Source organism: Homalodisca vitripennis, chromosome 4, assembly GCF_021130785.1.
Source record: "Homalodisca vitripennis isolate AUS2020 chromosome 4, UT_GWSS_2.1, whole genome shotgun sequence".
Classification (NCBI taxonomy): domain Eukaryota; kingdom Metazoa; phylum Arthropoda; class Insecta; order Hemiptera; family Cicadellidae; genus Homalodisca; species Homalodisca vitripennis.
In genome coordinates this window covers 26,383,101-26,404,997 of record NC_060210.1, presented here as the reverse complement: position 1 = coordinate 26,404,997, position 21,897 = coordinate 26,383,101, and the positions used below count along the sequence as shown (strand labels likewise).

Genomic DNA, 21,897 nt, shown 5'->3' with positions numbered 1-21,897 from the left:
TTGGATCACTTCCAGTGTTGGTCCTATTCTAGATAGTTTATTATTCTTCTCTTGACTCAAGTTGTTAAAGTTAGTGAATACATTCTGGACTGATTTCCTTCTGACTCCTTGCGGGCCATCTCCAAATTTCAAAAAGTAGATTTATAGGTGCAGTAATGAATGATATACCAAGTTTTACAACTTTACCTGTAATCGTTCGGAAACTATGAAACATGTGCGCGTATATATATATATATATATATATATATATATATATATATATATATATATATATATATATATATATCACACTGTTTAGGATAAAATACTCTAAAATAATAGATAATATGATTTTCAGTGCAGTATTTAAGTGATTAAACTATTGGGTCTACTATGGTATTTATATTTAAAAATTAAAGTATTTGAAGAAATGTGTGGAAATATACAAAATGTAAATTTTGAATATTTTTAGGTAGCTCTAGTTGAAATATGGAGCCATCCATATTCGTCTGAAGATACAAAAAAAGTCGGCGACAAAGAAGCCCAATATGAATTTTTTTAACATCGTTACATCAGAGACACCCCGACTAAAAATATACTGGAATCTATGTGAAGAGGTATTCTCACCCATTAAGACATCCTAAACTTGCTCTGCAATTCTGGTTCTTTTCAGCTTTAATATTGAAGAGCGTGTTGTATTCACTAAAGACCACTGTCAATTGGAAATTGTGAATTACATGCTTGGCTGACAGATCAACGATTCACCTTCAAAAATTTCACCTAGTGTCAAGCTCAAATGTTGAAGAGCGTGTTGTCGCTTATTCACTATAAACCACTGCCAACTGAAATTCAGATGAATTAGACGCGTGTCTGACAGCTCAACGATTCACCTGCAAAAAGTGTCGTCTAATATCAAGTTCAAATGTTGAAGAGCGTGTTGTCACTTATTCACTATAAACCACTGCCAACTGGAATTCAGGTGACTTACACGCGTGTGTGGCAGCTCAACGATTCACCTGCTAAATGCTCGCCTAATGTCAAGCTCAAATGTTGAAGAGCGTGTTGTCGCTTATTCACTATAAACCACTGCCAACTGGAATTCAGGTGACTTACACGCGTGTGTGACAGCTCAACGATTCACCTGCTAAATGCTCGCCTAATGTCAAGCTCAAATGTTGAAGAGCGTGTTGTCGCTTATTCACTATAAACCACTGCCAACTGGAATTCAGGTGACTTACACGCGTGTGTGACAGCTCAACGATTCACCTGCTAAATGCTCGCCTAATGTCAAGCTCAAATGTTGAAGAGCGTGTTGTCGCTTATTCACTATAAACCACTGCCAATTGGAATTCAGGTGAATTACACGCGTGTCTGACAGCTCAACGATTCACCTGCTAAATGCTCGCCTAATGTCAAGCTCAAATGTTGAAGAGCGTGTTGTCGCTTATTCACTATAAACCACTGCCAACTGGAATTCAGGTGACTTACACGCGTGTGTGGCAGCTCAACGATTCACCTGCTAAATGCTCGCCTAATGTCAAGCTCAAATGTTGAAGAGCGTGTTGTCGCTTATTCACTATAAACCACTGCCAATTGGAATTCATGTGAATTACACGCGTGGCTGACAGCTCAACGATTTACCTGCAAAAATCCCGTTTAGCATTAAGCTCCAATGTTGAAGAGGGTGTTGTATTCAATACAGACCGGTGTCAAGTATAATTCATATAAACTTCATGTCTGTCTGGCAAATCAAAAATTTCCCGCAAAACCTTCTCTTATATGCTGAAACTTCAATGTTGAAGAGCGAGTTGTTTTCAATACAGACCGGTGCAATTTTCGTGTAGCCTAATTTGCGCATGGTTGACAAATAAACTATTTAACTGCAGTCACTACTCGCCTAGTTACAAGCTTTAATCACTTTTTATTGCTCATACGTCGTACAATATTTGATAGTGGACACGTTAATGTTCACCGTCGGCTGACAAATCATACTTTATCCTGTAATCTTAGAAATAGAAATACATTGAAAATGCAGTTAAATGCTATGTTCTTTGTTTTAAATGATTCCAATACTTATATAAAGATACAGTATTAAATTATTCTAAAGATCGTATAAAAGGTATTTGGTACCTGTAGAGCATGCGCTCCTGTCGGTCAGCCTCAATGTAAATGCGGTAGTACATGAAGATCATAATGACACCTGGTACCCAGAAGCTGACAGAGGAAGAGATGATGGCATACGGTCTGTTGACTTCGAAGGTGCACATGTCAGGATGGCTTCTCCTGAACCTGGTTAAAATAATATTAGTACTAAACTTTTATCTTAAAAACGATTTGTTGTAAATTTTAAAAATTCTTCAACAAAAAATCCAAAAATATCTTATGGCCTCACGAAAAGGTTAAGTCTCAAAAGAAAAAAGACTATCAAAGTAAGAAAGAAAGTCGGTAAATGGTTACCCATTGTCTTTTTAGGGTACAAAGGACTAAGTGAAGTGATATAAATGGCTCTCAGAAACATCTAAATATATCTTAGAAATGTGCCGTATAATATTAATCCTTTTGTAACTAAAAATCTGCAATATATCAGTGTATCTGAGATGGTACTCTGTAGTGTCACCATGAAGATCGTCAAGACTCTAAGTGCCCAAGAGCACCCGACTACTTCCAAAATTACGACCAGCCTCCCTTGAGGCATGATCACTGAATTTTTTGTTACATAACAATTCCTTATATTCCAGTACCTGATATGGTCTTCTGTAGGGTACCGACCCATGAAGATTGGCAAGAAGCTAAGAAGTACCCACGGGCACCAGACAATTTTCAACATCACGAACAGCCACCTTTGAGGCACAATCCCTGAATGTTTGGTTACACAAGAATTCCTTATATTCGAGTACCTGATATGGTCTTATGTAGGGTACCAACCCAAGAACATCGCCACGAAGCTGATAAGTACCGGCAAACACCAGACTATTGCAAACATTACGACCAGCCTCCCTTGAGGCATGATCATTGAATGTTTGGTTACACCAGAATTCCTTATATTCGAGTACATGATATGGTCTTCTGTAGGGTGCCAACCCAAGAACATCGCCACGAAGCTGATAAGTGCCGGCAAACACCAGACTATTGCAAACATTACGACCAGTCTCACTTGAGGCATGATCATTGAATGTTTGGTTACACAAGAATTCCTTATATTCCAGTACCTGAGATGGTCTTCTGTAGTGTACCAACCCATGAAAATCGGCAGGAAGCTGAGAAGTGCCGGCGAGCACCAGACTACTGCCAACATCACGACCAGCCTCCCTTGAGTCATGATCAGTGGATAGTCCAAGGGCTGCACAATAGCATAGTAGCGGTCCACACTGTTCACAAGCACATACACCCTTTATTATTCTGTGCGCAATAATAATGTTTCATTGTGCGAACGATATTCAGAATAATTTATCACTATTGTAAATAATACAAACAAGTTTTAGTTTAATTTTTTCTAGGTGGCTCTATGTTTCTCTTTGAAAATTTCACATTTTTATTATAATATTACTTAAATTTTTGGACGTCTTGGGTTTTTTATTACATTTGCGGCTTTCTAAAATTAATTAATATTAATTAAATATTAATTATTTATATTTTCTAAATGCACTTGAAGATATGAATCCAAATTTATTAAGTTTCAGGCTCTAAAATGCATTTCATTGTGAAGGACATAAAATCGGCACCTAACCTGATGCAGCAGAGATGGAGGATGGAGACCGTGGAGAAGTAGACGTCCAGGGAGTTCCAAACGTCACACATGAAGTAGCCGAAGAGCCACCGACCGCCGGTGAGTTCCACGGAAGCGTTGAAGCACATCGCCCAGATAGCCACCAACATGTCCGCGAGTGCTAGGGACACGACGAAGTAGTTGGTGATCACCCTCAGCTTGCGGTGTCGCATCACACTCACCATCACCAGCAAGTTACCCAGAAGTGCTGCGAGGATGATGAAACCCATTACTGTTGACTTGACTACTATCACCACCAACAGTTGCCAAGGGGACTCCACCTCCGTAGGACCCTCCTCGTACAGGCTCTCGTTCACCGAGAGGTTCTGATAGTAAAATGTCGCGTTCACTGTGTACACATCCATCACAACTAACTGACTACTACTAACTAACTAAGCGTCAACCCACTTAGCCTCTCAGTCTAGAAACCTTCTTTTGGTGTATCATTTTAATATGTGTAAGAGCTCAGGCGACGCGCCACTCCCTAGGAGAGTTTTCTGAAACAGAAATATTACACGTAAGAGTTTTGTTTGTGATGCACATTCTCTTTATGAATATGTGTTCACCCTAGTTCCTGTCAAGAGCTTGTTCCAGAAATTTAATATAAATAATTTCAGGAAATAATATTAAATGTAATTTTCTATTAAAATTATTATTTTAATATCAGTTGAATTATTTCCGTCCCCGAAAATGTAATTGCGAGAGTAAGGATGTAGGCTATAAGAATTTTAATATTGTTTCTAAGCTTTCAAAGGGCATTTATAGTTAAACTTTAATATGAATGGCTTCTCTTTCTCTGAAGTACACGTTGTACGAATCAAGCACTAAGATCAAGGGAAACAGCATATATCCGGTTCGAGATCACTCTCCTCCTCAAGTAATCTTTACCAATGTGAAGTAACATTACTGAATCAGCTAATGAAACTTGAGTTTTGGTACAAGCAACAACCTTAAATTAGAATAATATTTTTAAGCGAAAATAAATAAATAAATGCAAATGTCCAAAATGCCATAAATGGATCTTTACAAAAAAACAGAAAATCTCATACTTTTTTATCTAATCTAATATACCACTTTTAAAAGTCTAATCCACTATATTTCAATCTACTATATATAAAGCTAAGTCTTTTATTTTGTAACCCACCACGAATAGATCTAAAAAACCGAATAGAACATTTCAAACTGTTTTATTTTGTAAATAAAAAACTCTAAAGCTCATTAGTTGTCGTCGAAACGCTTCTATATTTCTAAGATATTTAATGAAATATCCCAAAACATTTATAAAAATATCTTTAAAAATTCTAGATCTGTTTGGAGTAAATGTAGTCTGTTTGAATAAATATATATTCACCTTATATCAATGTTAAATCTGCTTGATAATTTGTTAAACCTCGTTGAGAATTTTTTTAATCCCTTTGCGTTAAGAATATGACAACAATGTTTTATCAGCATAGAAATTGAAAATAATTCCACCACCAGTAGGACCTGAAAAAGTTTACATTTATCTTGATTTTATATTGATAACCAATGAATATTTATTTTTCATTCATCTTTAACAGATATCAAAGATAGTTTACATCATTCCTTACCTATGTGAATATAAATAGATGTTATATCAATTTCTAACGGATTAACACTCAATCTCATTAGATTTTATAATGACTTACAACATATTTTATAATGATTCCACAAAGAATACATTTTATCAGCATATAATTTCGAAGGAATTTTTATTTTTAAATAATTTGACAAAATCGTAAACATATTAAACCTAATATCACCAAATTTAAAATTAAAATTAAAATACAACAATAAATATGTAAAAAAACACAACAAATACTCGCAAAATGCAAGCAAGCAAGAAAGTAGAAATGGTATATTTAGTTTTATCAACACAGAACCTCTAAAAAAGTGTCAATGATTACTGAAGGTTGAAACTAGAAGGAATAACTATGAAAACCGATTAAGAAGAAATAAAAAATTCTAAATACAAGTAACAGGACATGTCCTGTTTATAATATAGCTGCTTACTTATCTACGTGTCTCTACCTAATATCCGTGTGATACACCTAGCATGTTCGAATATAACTGTCTCCTCTCCATACGGGCACACCTAGAGACAGCCACTCAATATTCTACTTGCCTTTCAAGAATGTAATTTTGTCACATTTCTGGAATCCACTATTCCTATAGTCTAAGAGAATTTATTTTTAGTTGTAAGTCATGGTAGAACCCGTAAGTAATGGATTGACCGTTATTTGATAGACGAGTATGTAAAAGAACTACTGAGCTGACGTTTCAAGAGATAGCTTATTCTAATCTTACTCGATGTTAAAGATGATTTTAAAATATTTTTTGCGTCTTAAAAATGAATGTTATTATTTCGCTTGTTTCATATGATTTTATGTATCTCGGTACAGATGAATCATATGATATGTAGACTCTATTAGTAAAATAGAATATAAGGGTATTGTGGTCTAGGGAACGTTAGAGTTGTTCTAGAAAATAGCGCGGAGTTAGCACTAAACAAATGATATTGGCTCTTGCAGAAACAGATAAGATCCACTTTATGTTTGTAATGCATTTATTACTTGTTTATTTCTTTTAGATATAGATTTTAAATCTATTTTTGTACATTATGACGATGGAACATTTTTTTCTGTCAAACAAACTTAAGTTTACGTGAAATTTAATTTCAGACCATCTGTAATTCCGTAGAAGATAGAACTAAATTATTCAATGATGAACAGGAACTCTGGGGAGACTAGCTACAATCTGGCTTTAGATAGATATGCGTATTTTTAAATGTATATTTACTATGGAAAACTGGTAGAAACCATATATTTTAACGATTTATATAGCAGTTGTATCAAGGACTGGAAAATCTATATAAAATATATAAAGCTGCCCGTATCCCTTTAATAGAACTAATATAAAATCGACCATTTTAAATAATTTTCCCTTACGGACCCTAAATAAATTTAGGTGCCATGGTAAAGTTTGGGTTCTTACAGCTTTTCTAGAACCCTTTTGTATAGAAATTTTGTTTAAAGGAATATTTCCATGAAGATATAAAACAATATTTATGAATCGTCTAAAATTATGGAGGTAACATAATTTGTTAGTATTAAAATCTAGCAAATAACATGACGTTATTGAATATGAGAAAGCACAAACAATAGATCTTACCGTTTTTGTCTTGTAGTATCTTGGTTGTTTCATGTTAGTATCTGCGAACAAAAGGCAATGTTCAGGTTAATAAAATATTCACATTTAGTGTGAGATTTATCCTTACACGCGTTAATAACATAAATTAGAAATTTATTCTTTAATGCGCTACCTATACCACAATATTATTGTTCAAAACGTTTCATTATTAGATTTATAATTTAATATAGTCTCATATATTTTGACAGTAAAGAAAATTAATTATAGAAACTAAAAAATATAAAACACTCTTTTAACACTCATGTTTGACTTACGGCATCTGTTCAATTCGAGGTATCATTATAATATAGTTGTTTCATAACAACATACTTGATTAACTGAAACAATAGTAACAGAGATTACAGTGGAAACGGAACACCTTAACAATGAAACTGCTTACCTGAGTAAGGTGAGTTCTGTTATAATTAGAATACAATTATAATTTATTTTATAAAAATTCGTAAAATTTTACAAGATACTTCTACTTTCTATTGGTTACAGCGGCTTTTGTGCATGGAAACTATATCAAAAAAGTATATGTAATTTATTATTGTATTAAGTTTTGATTTAAAAAAATGTAATCTGTAGTGCACAAATGCGTCCTTTTAAGTTAACGGATAATCTGCTGAAATGTGGTCAGAATTATTATTTGTACTCAAAAGTTGGTTTTATAATCTTCCTAAGCTGATGTTTGCAGCTAATAAATCGATTATAATTTTCCATATAAAAGCGTCTGCTCATTTGAGGTTAGAAGTGTGAGATACACCTGTAAATCTGCCCTTGTACCTTAAAATTACAAGGACCATTACCAGGTGTGAGATATACCTGGTCATTACCACATACATCTCACACCTTCTATATGCAGAAAATGATGTGAACCCCTCAGCTATCTACAATTTATGTTGTCAATAGGTCTTCAATAAAATGTCTACTGTTCAATTTATGTTATATTTTAAATTTGTTCGGGCCGAGTTACCCATACCAGTCCATTGTGAGAACATGAGTTAAAACGGACTTTCGCTGACATACCGGGAAAACAAAATACACTTCAGTGCATGCAGCTTTGGTCTAGGTTACCAGGAATTATTCTAACATAGTTTTCATTAATAATAGTTTCCGTAATTTCCTGCTCAACTCCGTTGTAAATTGTCTTTCACCTTTCGCTTTGCTGTGTACCGTTCCTAAGTAATCTTCTACGAAACCGAGGTTACCCCTATATTACGACACAGTACTATGTATGCAATTAAACAGAATACTAAAATCTGTAAACAATTTAATATGAAATGTTTATATAAATGATACTTAATCAAATTCCCGTTGATGCACACTGTTCCTAATTACCCTCACAAGAACGTCGTCTATACATTTCATTGGAAAAGAAACCTAAAATCAATACACAGTAATGTCTGGAATGTCAGTTATTAGTTAGATTATTAGTTAGACTGTTTATTCAGTAAGGCATTTCTCAACTTTAAAAGTCAATGTGAGACCATGGGCTAACCTTATATTACCTGTATTTTCCATACATCTTCAAATTAACATCATACAGATATATTATTTTCTTCGCCGTTCGACAGATTTCTTGGGGACCGATTCTCTTACGGATTGAAACAATAGTAATACAATGAGAAATATATTATGTTTGTTAGTGAGAAAGGGCTAATCTTCAGAGCAATACAATGGGAAATAGATTATGTTTGTTAGTGAGAAAGGGCTAATCTTCAGAGTAATACAATGGAAAATGGTTAAAATAGTTTTTCACCTTTTAAGAATGTGTTAAATTTATACGGTTTTACAGCACAAAACATCAGCTGATTTAATATCATGCAATTATCTACCGATGGGCTGAGAGAAAAGACTCTTTATGTAATAGTAAATCTCGTGAATTCTGACATTAAACTGGACGACAGAAAATCTCGGTAGTTGTATAATTTTTATTGTTTATTAGATAAACACTCAATTGATATTCTTAATTCCACATGGCACTCGGTCTTCATACCTGATAAACTCAGGAGTTATAAATAAACCAGTTTATGGCAGTTGTATACTTTGTATAAATTACCTTCCTCATCACAAATGTTCTCTTGGCCTCTTTTTCAACTCGCCGCCTGATTATCGATGCTGATACAGGCACAACAGCTTCGATGAATTACTGTACTGCAAGAGTAAACCACTGAATGCAGAATGAATGCCCTTTACCAAGTAATCTGAGTGAACGGGTTGTAAAAGCGTATATCTCTCCCCTCCCCTTTTCTACCAACCTTCGACCTCTGTGAATACGAAGACACCCGCCTGAGTTCGGGTTAATGCCGGAACTTCTTATCCAATTCCAGGTTAAGGACTACTGCATTCCCAAGTCGATCCGTTCTACTGTTCCAGCTATCGCAATACACTCCACCTGAGCGCTGGTCATAGACACGTTCTATAAATACATAGAAAGTATTGTACAAGTTAAATGTCACGAAAATAAATTGAAAGCTTCCTAGATTTTTAAACCTTTACCAAAAGTATATTTTTATTTTTGCAAGATATTTAAATTTGGTACATGCATTAGTCCCGCTACACTTGCTGGAACTTTCATAAATAAAATGGGATTAGAAATTTCTGGCCGATAAGAGAAATATATTTCGGATTGATGTGGGCAGGAAACCACATTACCGTTTTCCCCATAAATGGGAAATGGAGCTAATTCTTAAGAATCGATATGTCGTTGTGAATACTGGACGGTATATTACAATAATCAGATAAGCTTAAAGTACTTAGATTATATAACACAACAAAAATGTACACATTTCCTTGACGCTTCATATCGTAACAAGGTATGAGAATGGAAGCTGTTAACGTGTACAGTGTTGCACGATACCGCATTGATAAGAGAAATCAATTTGTGGCTGGAAGCGGTCATTGTGGTAGGGAGGGATTATGTGGGGTGGGGAGTTACACATACGTGACACATCTATGACAATGATATGAGTTCCTGTTGGTGTGCATGGCAAAAACTATCTATCATCTGGGTTTTCTAAGATTTAGTTCTGTATTTACAGGGAGAACAAGCGTTGATAGTTTACTTCCTATGACTATATGGAGTGTTTACAAAGCTATTTTTTAATATTAATTAAACAACTTGACTTTTGTTAAGACTTGAAAGATAACAGTACCGGTAGAAACTTGAACATTTTCTACAACGCATTGTGTGATGTACTGCACTACAAAATTATAGAATTAAAGATTTTAAAATAGCATAATAAATATTAAACCACACATTTTACATTTTTAATGTGTTTTATAGGGTAAAGTATTAGATTTTTTGGACGCATATTGTGCATCGTATTGAATTATTATAACGTAACTCACAAGTTTTAAAATAGAGATTTTAATATTTATACAATTTTACTGTAAGCTTGACTATTTCAATTCTTGAGGTTACAAAGAAAAAAGGCGTGTTAATTTGTTAGGTTTCATATTCCAGCAGATCATTCGCATTTAACATGAAATTGGAATAGTGTGCAAAATGTAAAGTACGACATAATTTTCTGTACACCTTATAATATGGTATTATCAACTGCTAAAAGTAAAAATCGTTAAAAGTATGTATTGATCAAGTTGGAACAACACTCGCACTATACTGTATGAAATACACACATTTCCCTCTTATACCAGCAACAATGAATGACACTGCGATATATTCTGCGATAAAATGAGTTTGTGAATGGAATTTAATGAGTACATTTTACTGATAAATTTATCTCCGGGTATCATATTTTTATTCCAATTTGTAATCTATTATTTAGTAAGACATTTTAAAACTGGTTGTTAATGAAGAAATTTGGCAACCAAACAGGGGTTCACAAAGGATTGTCACAAAGTTATGTGGCAGATAGTATTCGTCATTTCAAGCAAAAGAATTTCCTATACATATAGGCCAAGAAATGTATTGTTTAGCTACTAGCCGCTATTATGTAATTTTGATTTAAAAATTAATATCTCTAGAACTATTTACGCCAAGGAATCAAACTTGGCTAAACGATTGTGTGTTATTTCCTTTAAAGATGCGCTTGCACAAACCAGCGATATCTTTCAACTGTGAATCGTTTGTGCAAGTATGTTTTTAAAAACGGTCGTGCTCGCTTATGCCTTGACGGATTTCGTTGAAACAAATACCGCTGGAATTTTAATAATATTGATACAATATTTGATACAATTTAAAGTATTTATAAATATTATTTTATTTTTGTTATTTTACTATACAAATGTTCAACAGACGCCATCTTGTTAATCCGAAAATAACACAATTATTTTTTAAATTTTCCTCTTATATATTTTTGCGTGAAATTTTGATGAATACTATCACCCTACAAAGTTGGTGACACCCTTTTGAGAACACCCTGTATAAGTAACACTGATTTCGGTGATAGTGCATGCCACTTCAAGGGGTTTGGCTGAGTGTTTGTGAATTTTTCAGTGGTCTTATGGGTAACGAAAATTGCATAAAAATAGCAGAATAAATAAATTTGTAAAGATGAGGACAACCATACCAGGTTTTAACATGTGACACGTTAACACACATAGAACATTATACAGTAAACAAACAATTAATATAATAATAAGTAAAAAGTCTGTTCTATTTAACTTTTAAGGCATCCGATAAAAACGCTGCTATAAAACCTAACGCAATTAATAAACATGTGAATGTATGTATCTATGGCAAGCAAAATATCTCAAAAAAATATCATCCTTAGACTTTAAATGTTGGAAAAAAATTCGTTTTGACAAAGGGAATTGAGTTCTATAACAGTGTATGTCCAATAATGGAATATATATAAGCGTCATTGAAGTCTATACATTAGTAGGCTGACCAAATGTCTCTTGTATCTGCCGGAGATATGCAAAGGTTTCTTTCTGTATGAATGTCTGCCTGTCTGCAACTCGAGAACTGAAAATGTGCGTGCAACCTCAGCGAATCATGTTAAGCTTGTGACACGGGGCGTGGCATACTTACCTGTTATGTTTATAATGCATAAAACTAAAATAAAATTTGTTGTGCTTCTCTCTTATTAGACAGGATCTCCTGCACTATGCCATAAAAACATGTTTACTCATTTTAAATTGTTTTTGAAATCTTAATATGTTATTTGTTTTGAGATAATTACTTTGCCAAGTTAAAGATGGATGTGAGCCCAATTTAATGGCGCTGTACATTTTCCACCAAATTTCTTAGTGATTTTCTCAATTTTCTGTTTGTGTTATTATTACGAATTTTAAAATTCGTTAAGTTATTCTAATACATTAAAATTAATTCTACAGTTAAATGGCTTTATATTATTTTGGACTAGAAATACGATTTCCAAGTTTAAATTCCTTTAAAGTCTAAATGCTTTTCTTGTAGAAACATTGCTTACTTACTTTTACAACAGCTATGGGAACAAAATATATAACACACTATATACATTTCTGCATGGCACTGAGCGACAGTTCGGTTTATTAACTTACTGATTTATATTGATTGACAATTTCGGGTCGGAAGTACCGGAGATGAGTCGGTTATTCCCTTGGCAGAGACCAGAGTTTCCTCACGTTAAAATTGATGTTTTCGGAATTATTTTACAACATTTCAGTATTTATTCAGTTTTTTTTTTCAGATATACGGCAATAACCCTTTTTATCTAATTACATCATAACAAATTATCATCTAATTATTATATCCTACTGTTGTGCTTTCGTAATAATTTAACGAATTTTATGTTATACTGTTTCGTATTAACTAACCAGATAAATAAAAAATCAGAGGTTTATTCAATCAAATAACGTAGTTCCTTTACTTCCAAACGTTGAACTTTAAGCACATTTTATATTTCAAGAGGTTTCATTAGTTAGCCAGATATTTAGGAGGATTAATGGATATTTTCATTAAATTTCGAAATTCCCTCTCTTCATAATGCCGTACTTAAAAAAAATTTTCTATTACATGACGTTGCATTAATTAGCTACATATTTCGGAAATCAGAGTTTTATTCGATCAAATAACGTAGTTGCCTCACATAGTAATGCTGGATTTTAACAAATTTTCTATTAAACGATTTTGTATTAACTAGCCAGATATATGGGAGATCTGATTATTTAATCAGATAGTGTAATTCCCTCCAATATAAAATAGCTGATACCTATGAAAGACAAAATGTATGCTGCTCACAGCTTGTGCAAGCTCACCTTTAAAGAGATCTTAACAGATTCTGTTGAAACCAGTACCGTTGAAATTGCAATAAAATTATCTAAATAGTGTTTAGAAAATTTTTTATAAGCATTCCGATTTTTTATTTGCATTTAAAAAATTTTCAATATACGGCGTTTTGTTAATATTAAAGAAAATAACACGTTTTTATTTTTCAGTTACCTATTCAAACCTATGTGCGGAATTTGGTTTCTTTAGCTTTACTAGTTTTAGAGATAATAGTTTGTTAATAAAAAGTAAAAAATGCCGTCTAGTGGCTAAACGAAGTGGAAATAGGAAATATATATATATATATATATATATATATATATATATATATATATATAGTGCCAATGTTTTAAAATTAAAATATTTTATTTGTACAGTAATTTACAAAAAATAATATATATATACATATATATATATATATATATATATATATATATATATATATATATATATATATGCTTTGTGATTTTGTAGTCACGTAGATAAAACGGAGAGTAAACTAGGCCTATTTTTATACCAATTATGCGGTTATTGAGATTAAATAAATTCTTGATTATAAGGCGCTTAGTGTTGGACAAAATGTGTGTGCCATATTTAATCTGGACTTAGCTGTTATCACGAGAACTCGCTGTGCCAAGCCATGAGACGAAGATGAGTTTAACTAAACGCAGACATTTACTAGACTGGCTACGGTGCTAATTAGAAACTTTACACCACAATCTGATGAGTCTCGCTATTCGCAACTATCTTGGGGATTATGTCACTTAAAGCAGAGAACTGTTTTATGAAAGAATAAGGCGGGAAGTAGTCGGCTTCATGTGTGTGTTTTGAGCTAATGCAACCACAATCAGAATTCTGCTGTATTAGAATATAAACCCCCCTATGATAATTATATTAATGAATATTTTACACACCCACAGAATTTTTAACACTTCCGTACATCGAGTAACACTATTACTACCTAGTATTTGTATTTATTATGAACATGAGGGTAATATTATTATAAACGCGGTTCATTGCAGTTAATACTTAAGTAACACTGTCGTTCTATCTTAAAAAGAGGAGGCGTTTGTATTTTAGTTAAGGAACTACTTAAGTTTTATGAAATTGATATGTCTGAGTTCTCGATTGAGGGTGTTTTGTGAGTTGTGTGGTGTTAGAGTTGAGTCTGAAGCAAATAGTATTATTTTTATATGTGTCTAAATAGACCACCTAATCAGAGCATTTCTGAAATAAATGATTTTTTTTCTATCGATTCAGCATTGCTTGGAAAACCTGTATCCATCTTGACAGATGGATTTGTTTTGTCTGGTGATTTCAATATAGATTTTTCCACCATTAGTCAGTCATCTAAAATTTTTTATCGATCTGATGAATTCGTTCGGCTTGGTGAGCACAATAGACACTTTCACTCGAGAATTTAATGGTTCCAGTTCACTCATTGACAACATATTTAGCAATATTCCAAAGAATATGTTTTCACCTCAGGTTCTAATTACTGGAATTTCCCGATCATTCATGCGCAAATTGGAGACATTGCCTCATTTGTTCCTTCAACCCACAATATTATTAAATTTACATTCAAGCGGTGCTTCACCCCGGACGGCATTCGGTCTTGAGAGTCTTCTGGAGGGTGAATCATGGCATGAGCTTTTTGGAGCCGCTGATGTTGATGAAATGTTTGACTCATTTCTTGCAATTTTTGTCATTTTATATATTGATTGTGTTTTCCTACAAAAAAGATTAAGTTCGGTACATGGGGCACTCAGATGAGGATTCCTTTGGATGAAGATCTAAAAAAACTTCATAATCGCCTTTTGTTTCTCTCTACTCGCTGTCCTAAGCATCTTGACTCTTCTCTTTTGAGAGTTTCTTTTATTCAAACCAAGAAGGAGTTTAGGAATCGCATCCATTCCGCCAAAGCGAAAAAAGTATTGACCTACATCAGCGGCTCCAGAATAAACAGCGAGCTGCTTGGAATGTGGTTAAGGATCTCATTCCTGATAAGAAAGCTAATGCCTTTCACACATATTACGCTTAATGACGAGAATGGCGATCTGATGAACAATCCTAGGATGATTTCAGAGAAATTCAACATCCATTTTGCAGAAATAAGCCAGAGTTTGAGAGATTCTGAGGGTAATTCTTCATTTGTTCCTCCTAGATCATTGTCTTCATCAAGTGTGAGTTCCTCTATATTTTTTGCTCCAACTGATAAGAATGAAATCATCTCAGTCGTAAAGTCCTTGAAAACAAGCAATTCAGCAGGATTTGATGGAGTTTCATCCAGGATTTTGTTGAGCTGTATAGATATATTGGCTGATCCTCTTGCACAGATTGCGAACTCGTCATTTGAATCTGGGAAGTTCCCATCACACTTGAAGCTCTCAATTGTAAAACCTATATTTAAGAAAAAAGGAAGTCCAAATGAACTTAGCAATTACCGCCCCATTTCGATCCTTTCTACATTTTCAAAAGTTCTTGAAAGGCTTGTGCTGACCAGACTTTCCAATTACCTGTCTGTCAATGGAATTTTACATTGACCATCAATATGGCTTTTCGTGAGGGGTTGTCTACAGTCAATGCAATTTTTAGTCTTCTAACTGAGGTATCAAACTCATTGGATAACAGGAATCACGTGTTTGGCCTATTTTTTGGATCTTACGAAGGCTTTCGACGTTGTGGATCACGGGTTGTTGCTCAGAAAACTTGAAAACTTGGGTATTAGAGGGAAAGCTTTTGATTGGATTTGCTTCTTATCTCCTGAACCGTAGACAGATTGTTGAAAATTCCTTTTATTGATGATACAGGGTGCTTAAGAAAACAATTTTCTGAGGAGCGAGAAGTACGCACTGGAGTTCCCCAAGGCTCCGTACTTGGTCCTTTATTATTTTTACTATTCATAAATGACATCCATCGAAGCGGGAAAGGTTTCCAAGTTGTTTTTGTTTGCTGATGATACCTCTTTGGTCATCTCTGGTTGCAATCGAGCCGAGCTTGAAATCCAAACCTTTGTTCAGGGCGCCAGTAATTTGCTGCAGTGTTGGGTGAAAACTCTCTGTTTGTAAATACATCTAAAACCAATTTTCTTGATTTTGGAATTAGAAAGTCTGCTAAAACGTTGATTGAATCTCAAAACATTATGATTGGAGAGTCAGAAATGTGTCCTTCTTTGAATGTTAATTATCTTGGAATTGTTTTGGATGATCAGCTAAACTTTTTTAGTCACATTGATAAAGTCACGAAAAAACTAAGCAGCTGCATATTTTTGATGTATAGACTATCCTGTTTTGCTAGTGAGGAAATTCTTTTGCTTACTTACTATGGCTGTTTTTATCCTTACCTTTGCTATGGAGTCTCTATATGGGGATACGAGAGTAAGAAAACTCAATATGTTTTTCGTCTCCAGAAAAGAGCTATAACGGATTATTTTCAAGTTGAGTCGTTCCCAGTCTTGTAGAGGTTACTTTCGCAGTAATAATATCCTTACGTTCCCATCCATTTTATATCCTTCAGTGTCTTTTCTTTTTACAAAAAGTATCCCCACCTTTTTTCAGTCAACGTTTAATCCAGCCCATAATTACTCCTTAAGAAAAAGAAACAAACCTAATCCTACCCTGCCATAAAACATCTTTTTTTGAAAAAACAAAGTCTTTACTCCTGCATCCGCCTTTTTAACTCTTTGCCATCCTGCTTGCTTGAAAATTGTTGTGGACGATAGGGAATTTTCAAAATCGTCTGAAAAAATTTCTTATTTCGAGAGAATATTACAGTGTCCGGGAATACGTTGAGGATAATAAATTGTTAGATCACTCTGTTATATTGATTTGGTCTTGTTGTGTTTGATCTGTCAGTAGTCTATACTTTAAGTTAGGATATTATAATTTTCTTGACGAATGCCTATGCATGTTTATGTTTTTTGGCAATAAATGAATTGATTTGATTGATTGATTGATTGATCCGTTCTAAGCGGATTCACGAATAGTACATCAGTTGTATGAAATACATTATATCTGTTTTATAAACGAAAGGTTCATTAATCTTAACTTAGCACACGATTTGCTTAGCTTAGAATTTTACAACATTTTCAATACTAATCAGCAACCCAATAGCAAATTATATATACGGCAGCATTCACTGTTAATGGTATAATTAACTTCCACATTGAATCCAAATGAGTTGAATAAAATCTTCATGACGTATAGGAACGTAACTTTCAACACTAACTTAGAATCAATTTATGGTACGGCATTTTTCACAATCGGCGAATTGACCCGTTCATGTTATCGGGATATCTCTATTTAATCTCTAACGACGCTTGTAAGAGTATTTCGGTTACTGGATTTTGTGCATGGTTTACTTGAAGATGTTAAGTTCTGTTTGGAATTCAAGTTCATTTACAGATGCTCATATGAAATCCCTTTTTCACGTGACGTTTTCGTTCAATTTCATGGAAAAGTGATTGGTAATGAAGGGACTCTTTCTTAGCCCCCAAGAACTCCACTCGGTGATGCGGCTGAGGTTTGACTAAAGATATTTTTATAAGAGAAAAGTGAATTATCATGATTTGGGTATTCACTGGGGTGGTATATTCATCCGTACAGATGAGAACATGTGGAAAATCAAGGAACGTAGAAAGGCGGTAAACTGACATGCTTCAAAATTAATTGATAACGACGGGCTCAGTTTTGAACAAGTATTATGGAAAGTTTTTAAGAGTTAATCAACCTGATTATATTTTCTTAACACTAATAATGCTCCCTATAGATAAAATTTATTTGTTTGTTATTATTTTCATTTTATTTTTCAACTTAATTATATTAGCATTCTCAGGTAAATTCTCTATAATTAAGAATTGAAAGTATTATGGATTTATAGGTCTACCTTATATAAAGCGTTATTTTATATCACCAATAAAAACGGGGTTTTATACAGAATGAATGTAATGCTGCATTCCTAAAAAAAACCACTAAACGTACAGTTTGAAATCTAGTCTTTTTATTTTTCAAGCCAAATAATCAAGATATTACAAAATTTTCCACTTTGAATTTAACCATCCAGAAGTTCAGTTTTGCTTGATTTCATTTATGCACAGAAATCATACCAACATTTGTTGGTATACTCATTGATGAAGCGTTTTTGTAGCGGATGTTTGTATGACATGTTTTCATTGCCTTTATAGGCAGAAAGCACTTCAGAAGTGGAGGTTATTTATTCCTATATGGAAAGAAATTGTAAATTGAGAAGAATTATTACATTATTTGAGACACGAAACACTTAAACTGTAAGCCTTTTATAGCCTTGAAACTTTGTAGGACTTGTTACAACTTCTCGAGAAATTGAAACCTCTTGTTGTAGAGAAATTAAACTCATGAACCTTACACTTCACTTCAGAATTAACAGTTGCTAATTATCTACAAAGTTTTTAATTATCTCAAATAGTAAACTGTTTATGTAAAATATACTTAACCGTACTACAAAACAAAAGTTCAACGGAGGAATTAAATGTTCACTATACATTGTTCTTATAATCTAACTTTGCTTTTTATACATGCTCTATACAAACGTAATGTACTGTCATAAAAACTACAACTTACTGACCCATTTTGTATAAAACTTAATACGAGCGTTTCATAATAAGATTTTCGAAGAATCGAAGAAAGGAATTAACGTAAAAACTCCTCCCACAATATGTGAATTTAAAACTTTTGAAATCGATTGTCAAGCACATTTAACTCGTTATTCAACATAAATTTTAGTTAAGAACTTACTTTTATTGTTTGAAATTTATAACAAAGATAGTTTTAGTTGAGAAGATTCTAGTGACAATAAAATGGCTCCACCTTCTGTGTACACACAAGTTAGATAGTCAAGTAGTAGTGCAATCTACGTAAAATCAAATTACATATCTTTCCTCAATCACAGCGGACACAATACTTGAGACCAATACTTGACCAATACTTGTGATGTAGTATAATCAAGCTACTGCGTGGCCGGATATTTTATAAACTTAATGCTATGACACATATGTGCCTAAAATGTAATTTTCTCGATCAGAGCGGACACAGGGTCGATACTTGTGGCGTAGCGTAATCAAGCTTCTCCGTGGCAAAATATTTTGGAAACTCAGTGCTATGACAAATATGTGCCTAAAGTGTGATATTATTGACCAGCGTGAACACAAGTCTGATACTTCAGTCGTAATATAATCAAGGTAAGAGGAAAAATATTTTGAAAATTTAATGTTGACTATATGTGCCTATAATGTGCTTTTATTGGTCTATGTACACATACAGCTGACACGCGAGTCCTACTAGTATACAGATATCAAGATTACATATTTTAGATCTTTATGCCGTGACCTAAATGTGCATACACTGTACTTATTTGTTTAGGGCAGAAATAAGGCTGATACTTGTATCTTAGTAGATTAAGTTACTCCGAGCATATATTTTGAAACTTTGATTTAATTACCAATATGTGCCTAATATGTTTTAGTAGTCAATGTAGACGTAAGGCTGATACTTGTGGCGAAGTAATGTGATGACCTACATGTGCCTATTATGTTCATTTCAGGATCAGCTCGTAAACAAGGGCGATATTGTAAATAATTGTTGTACTAAAATTCTATCTACTTCGAGGACAAATAGTTTAGAACCTTAATGCAATGGGTGCTGTGGGGCAGTTGTTCGAAAAATATGTTTCAAAGAGTTTTTAGATCTCAAAAGAAAGGCGGTAGAATTTTGTTAAAGTTGAACCCCAGAGAGTCGTGCAAAGACGCCTTCAGGAGTCTTGGATTACTGACTTTACCCTGTCTCTTTATTTTAGAGGTTATCCTGTACCGACGACTCAAATGTGAGTTGGAAGGGGGCAGGGATGTCCACCAGTACAGGGACAACTTCCGACTCGATCAGCACAGAACGACGGCTTATGGACGCTTACAGTCCCAAGTTGCTGTCAGGTTAATCAACAGGCTCCCTGAGGGTAAAAAATTAAAAGAATCCCAATCAATTTAAAGCTCGACCAAAACACTTCCTGGTGTCAAAGGCATTTTACTCTGTTTATGAGTTCATAATGGGCCGCTGCGATGAAAATATTAGAAATTAATGAAGTTATTCAAGAGTATTAACACATAACCCGGTTCTGATATAGATAAATAAAGACCGAATGACATTTTTATACAGTGTGCTGTATGACATACTGTGTTCATGAAAAATAGGCCTATTAATCTATGAAGGTTTTATTTTAAAGTTTCAATTTAAGTTTCAAATTAAATTCCATTTTATGACGTATGCAATGCAATTGTAACCATTGTTGATGCAATAAAGAGTATTATTATTATCATTAATGACCTAAATGAGGCTTTCACGGTAAGCCCGTACGCAAGGCCGTTAGTTGTGGCATAGTATATTCTAGCTACTTCAACGCCAAATATTTTGGAACCTCAATGCAACGACCTACATGTGCCTTTTAGCAGCCTTTGCTATTAGCCTGTACATATGGCCGATACTTGTGGAATAGAATATTCTCGCTACTTCGAGGCCAAGTATTTTTTAATCTTAATGCCATGACCTAAATGTGCCTATTATACGCTTTTGCGATCAGCCCGTACATGAGGCCGTTACTTGTAAAATATTGCATTCTACCCACTTCGAAGCCAAATATATTGAAACACTAATGCCATTAGATACACATTCCTATTATGTGCCTTCCGTGATCAGCCCGTACACAAGACCGATACCTGTGGCATTATAAATTCTATACACGTCGATGCCAAATATTTTGGTACCTTAATGTTATAACATACATGTGCCTATTATGTGCCTTTGCGATTACCCTGTACACAAGGCCGATACCTGTGGCATAGTACACTCTAGCCACTTCGATGCCACATATTTTTTTATCTTAATGCCATGACCTACATGTGCCTATTATGTTCGTTTCGCGATTACTCTGTACACAAGACGGATACCTGGGGCATTATAAATTCTAGACACGTCGATGCCAAATATTTTGGTACCTTAATGCTATAGCATACATGTGCCTATTATGTGCCTTTGCGATTACCCTGTACACAAGGCCGATACCTGTGGCATAGTACACTCTAGTCACTTCGATGCCACATATTTTTTTATCTTAATGCCATGACCTACATGTGCCTATTATGTTCGTTTCGCGATTACTCTGTACACAAGACGGATACCTGGGGCATTATAAATTCTAGACACGTCGATGCCAAATATTTTGGTACCTTAATGCTATAGCATACATGTGCCTATTATGTGCCTTTGCGATTACCCTGTACACAAGGCCGATACCTGTGGCATAGTACACTCTAGTCACTTCGATGCCACAAATTTTTTTTATCTTAATGCCATGACCTACATGTGCCTATTATGCTCGTTTCGCGATGAGCCTTTTCACAAGGCCGATACCTGTGGCATTTTACATTATAACCACTTCGATGCCACATATTTTGTTATATTAATGCCATGACCTACATGTGCCTATTATGTTCGTTTCGCGATCAGACAATACACATGGCCGATGCCTGTGGTACAGTACATTCTAGCTATTTCGAGGCCAAATATTTTGATACCTTAATACCATGACCTACATATACCTTTGGCTATCAGTTCGTACTCAAAACCGATACTTGTAGCATAGGTTGTTCGAGGTACTTCGTGGCCAAATATTTTGATACCTTAATACCATGACCTACATATAC

At 34.2% G+C, this 21,897-nt stretch overlaps 1 protein-coding gene across 2 annotated transcripts in view; it reads right to left on the bottom strand.

Annotated features, from left to right (window-relative positions):
* Positions 1 to 21,897, bottom strand: part of LOC124359068 (octopamine receptor beta-1R-like) — a 104,759-nt gene that overhangs the window by 18,712 nt on the left and 64,150 nt on the right. For both annotated transcript variants that reach the window (XM_046811476.1, XM_046811475.1), the window contains exons 2-5: positions 6,935 to 6,975; positions 3,707 to 4,242; positions 3,189 to 3,347; positions 2,110 to 2,268 (exon numbers count right to left, since the gene is read on the bottom strand). In XM_046811476.1, coding sequence (XP_046667432.1) covers positions 2,110 to 2,268; positions 3,189 to 3,347; positions 3,707 to 4,110 — 722 coding nt within the window. In that variant the 5' untranslated portion in view covers positions 4,111 to 4,242; positions 6,935 to 6,975. The remainder of the gene's footprint in view (positions 1 to 2,109; positions 2,269 to 3,188; positions 3,348 to 3,706; positions 4,243 to 6,934; positions 6,976 to 21,897) is intronic.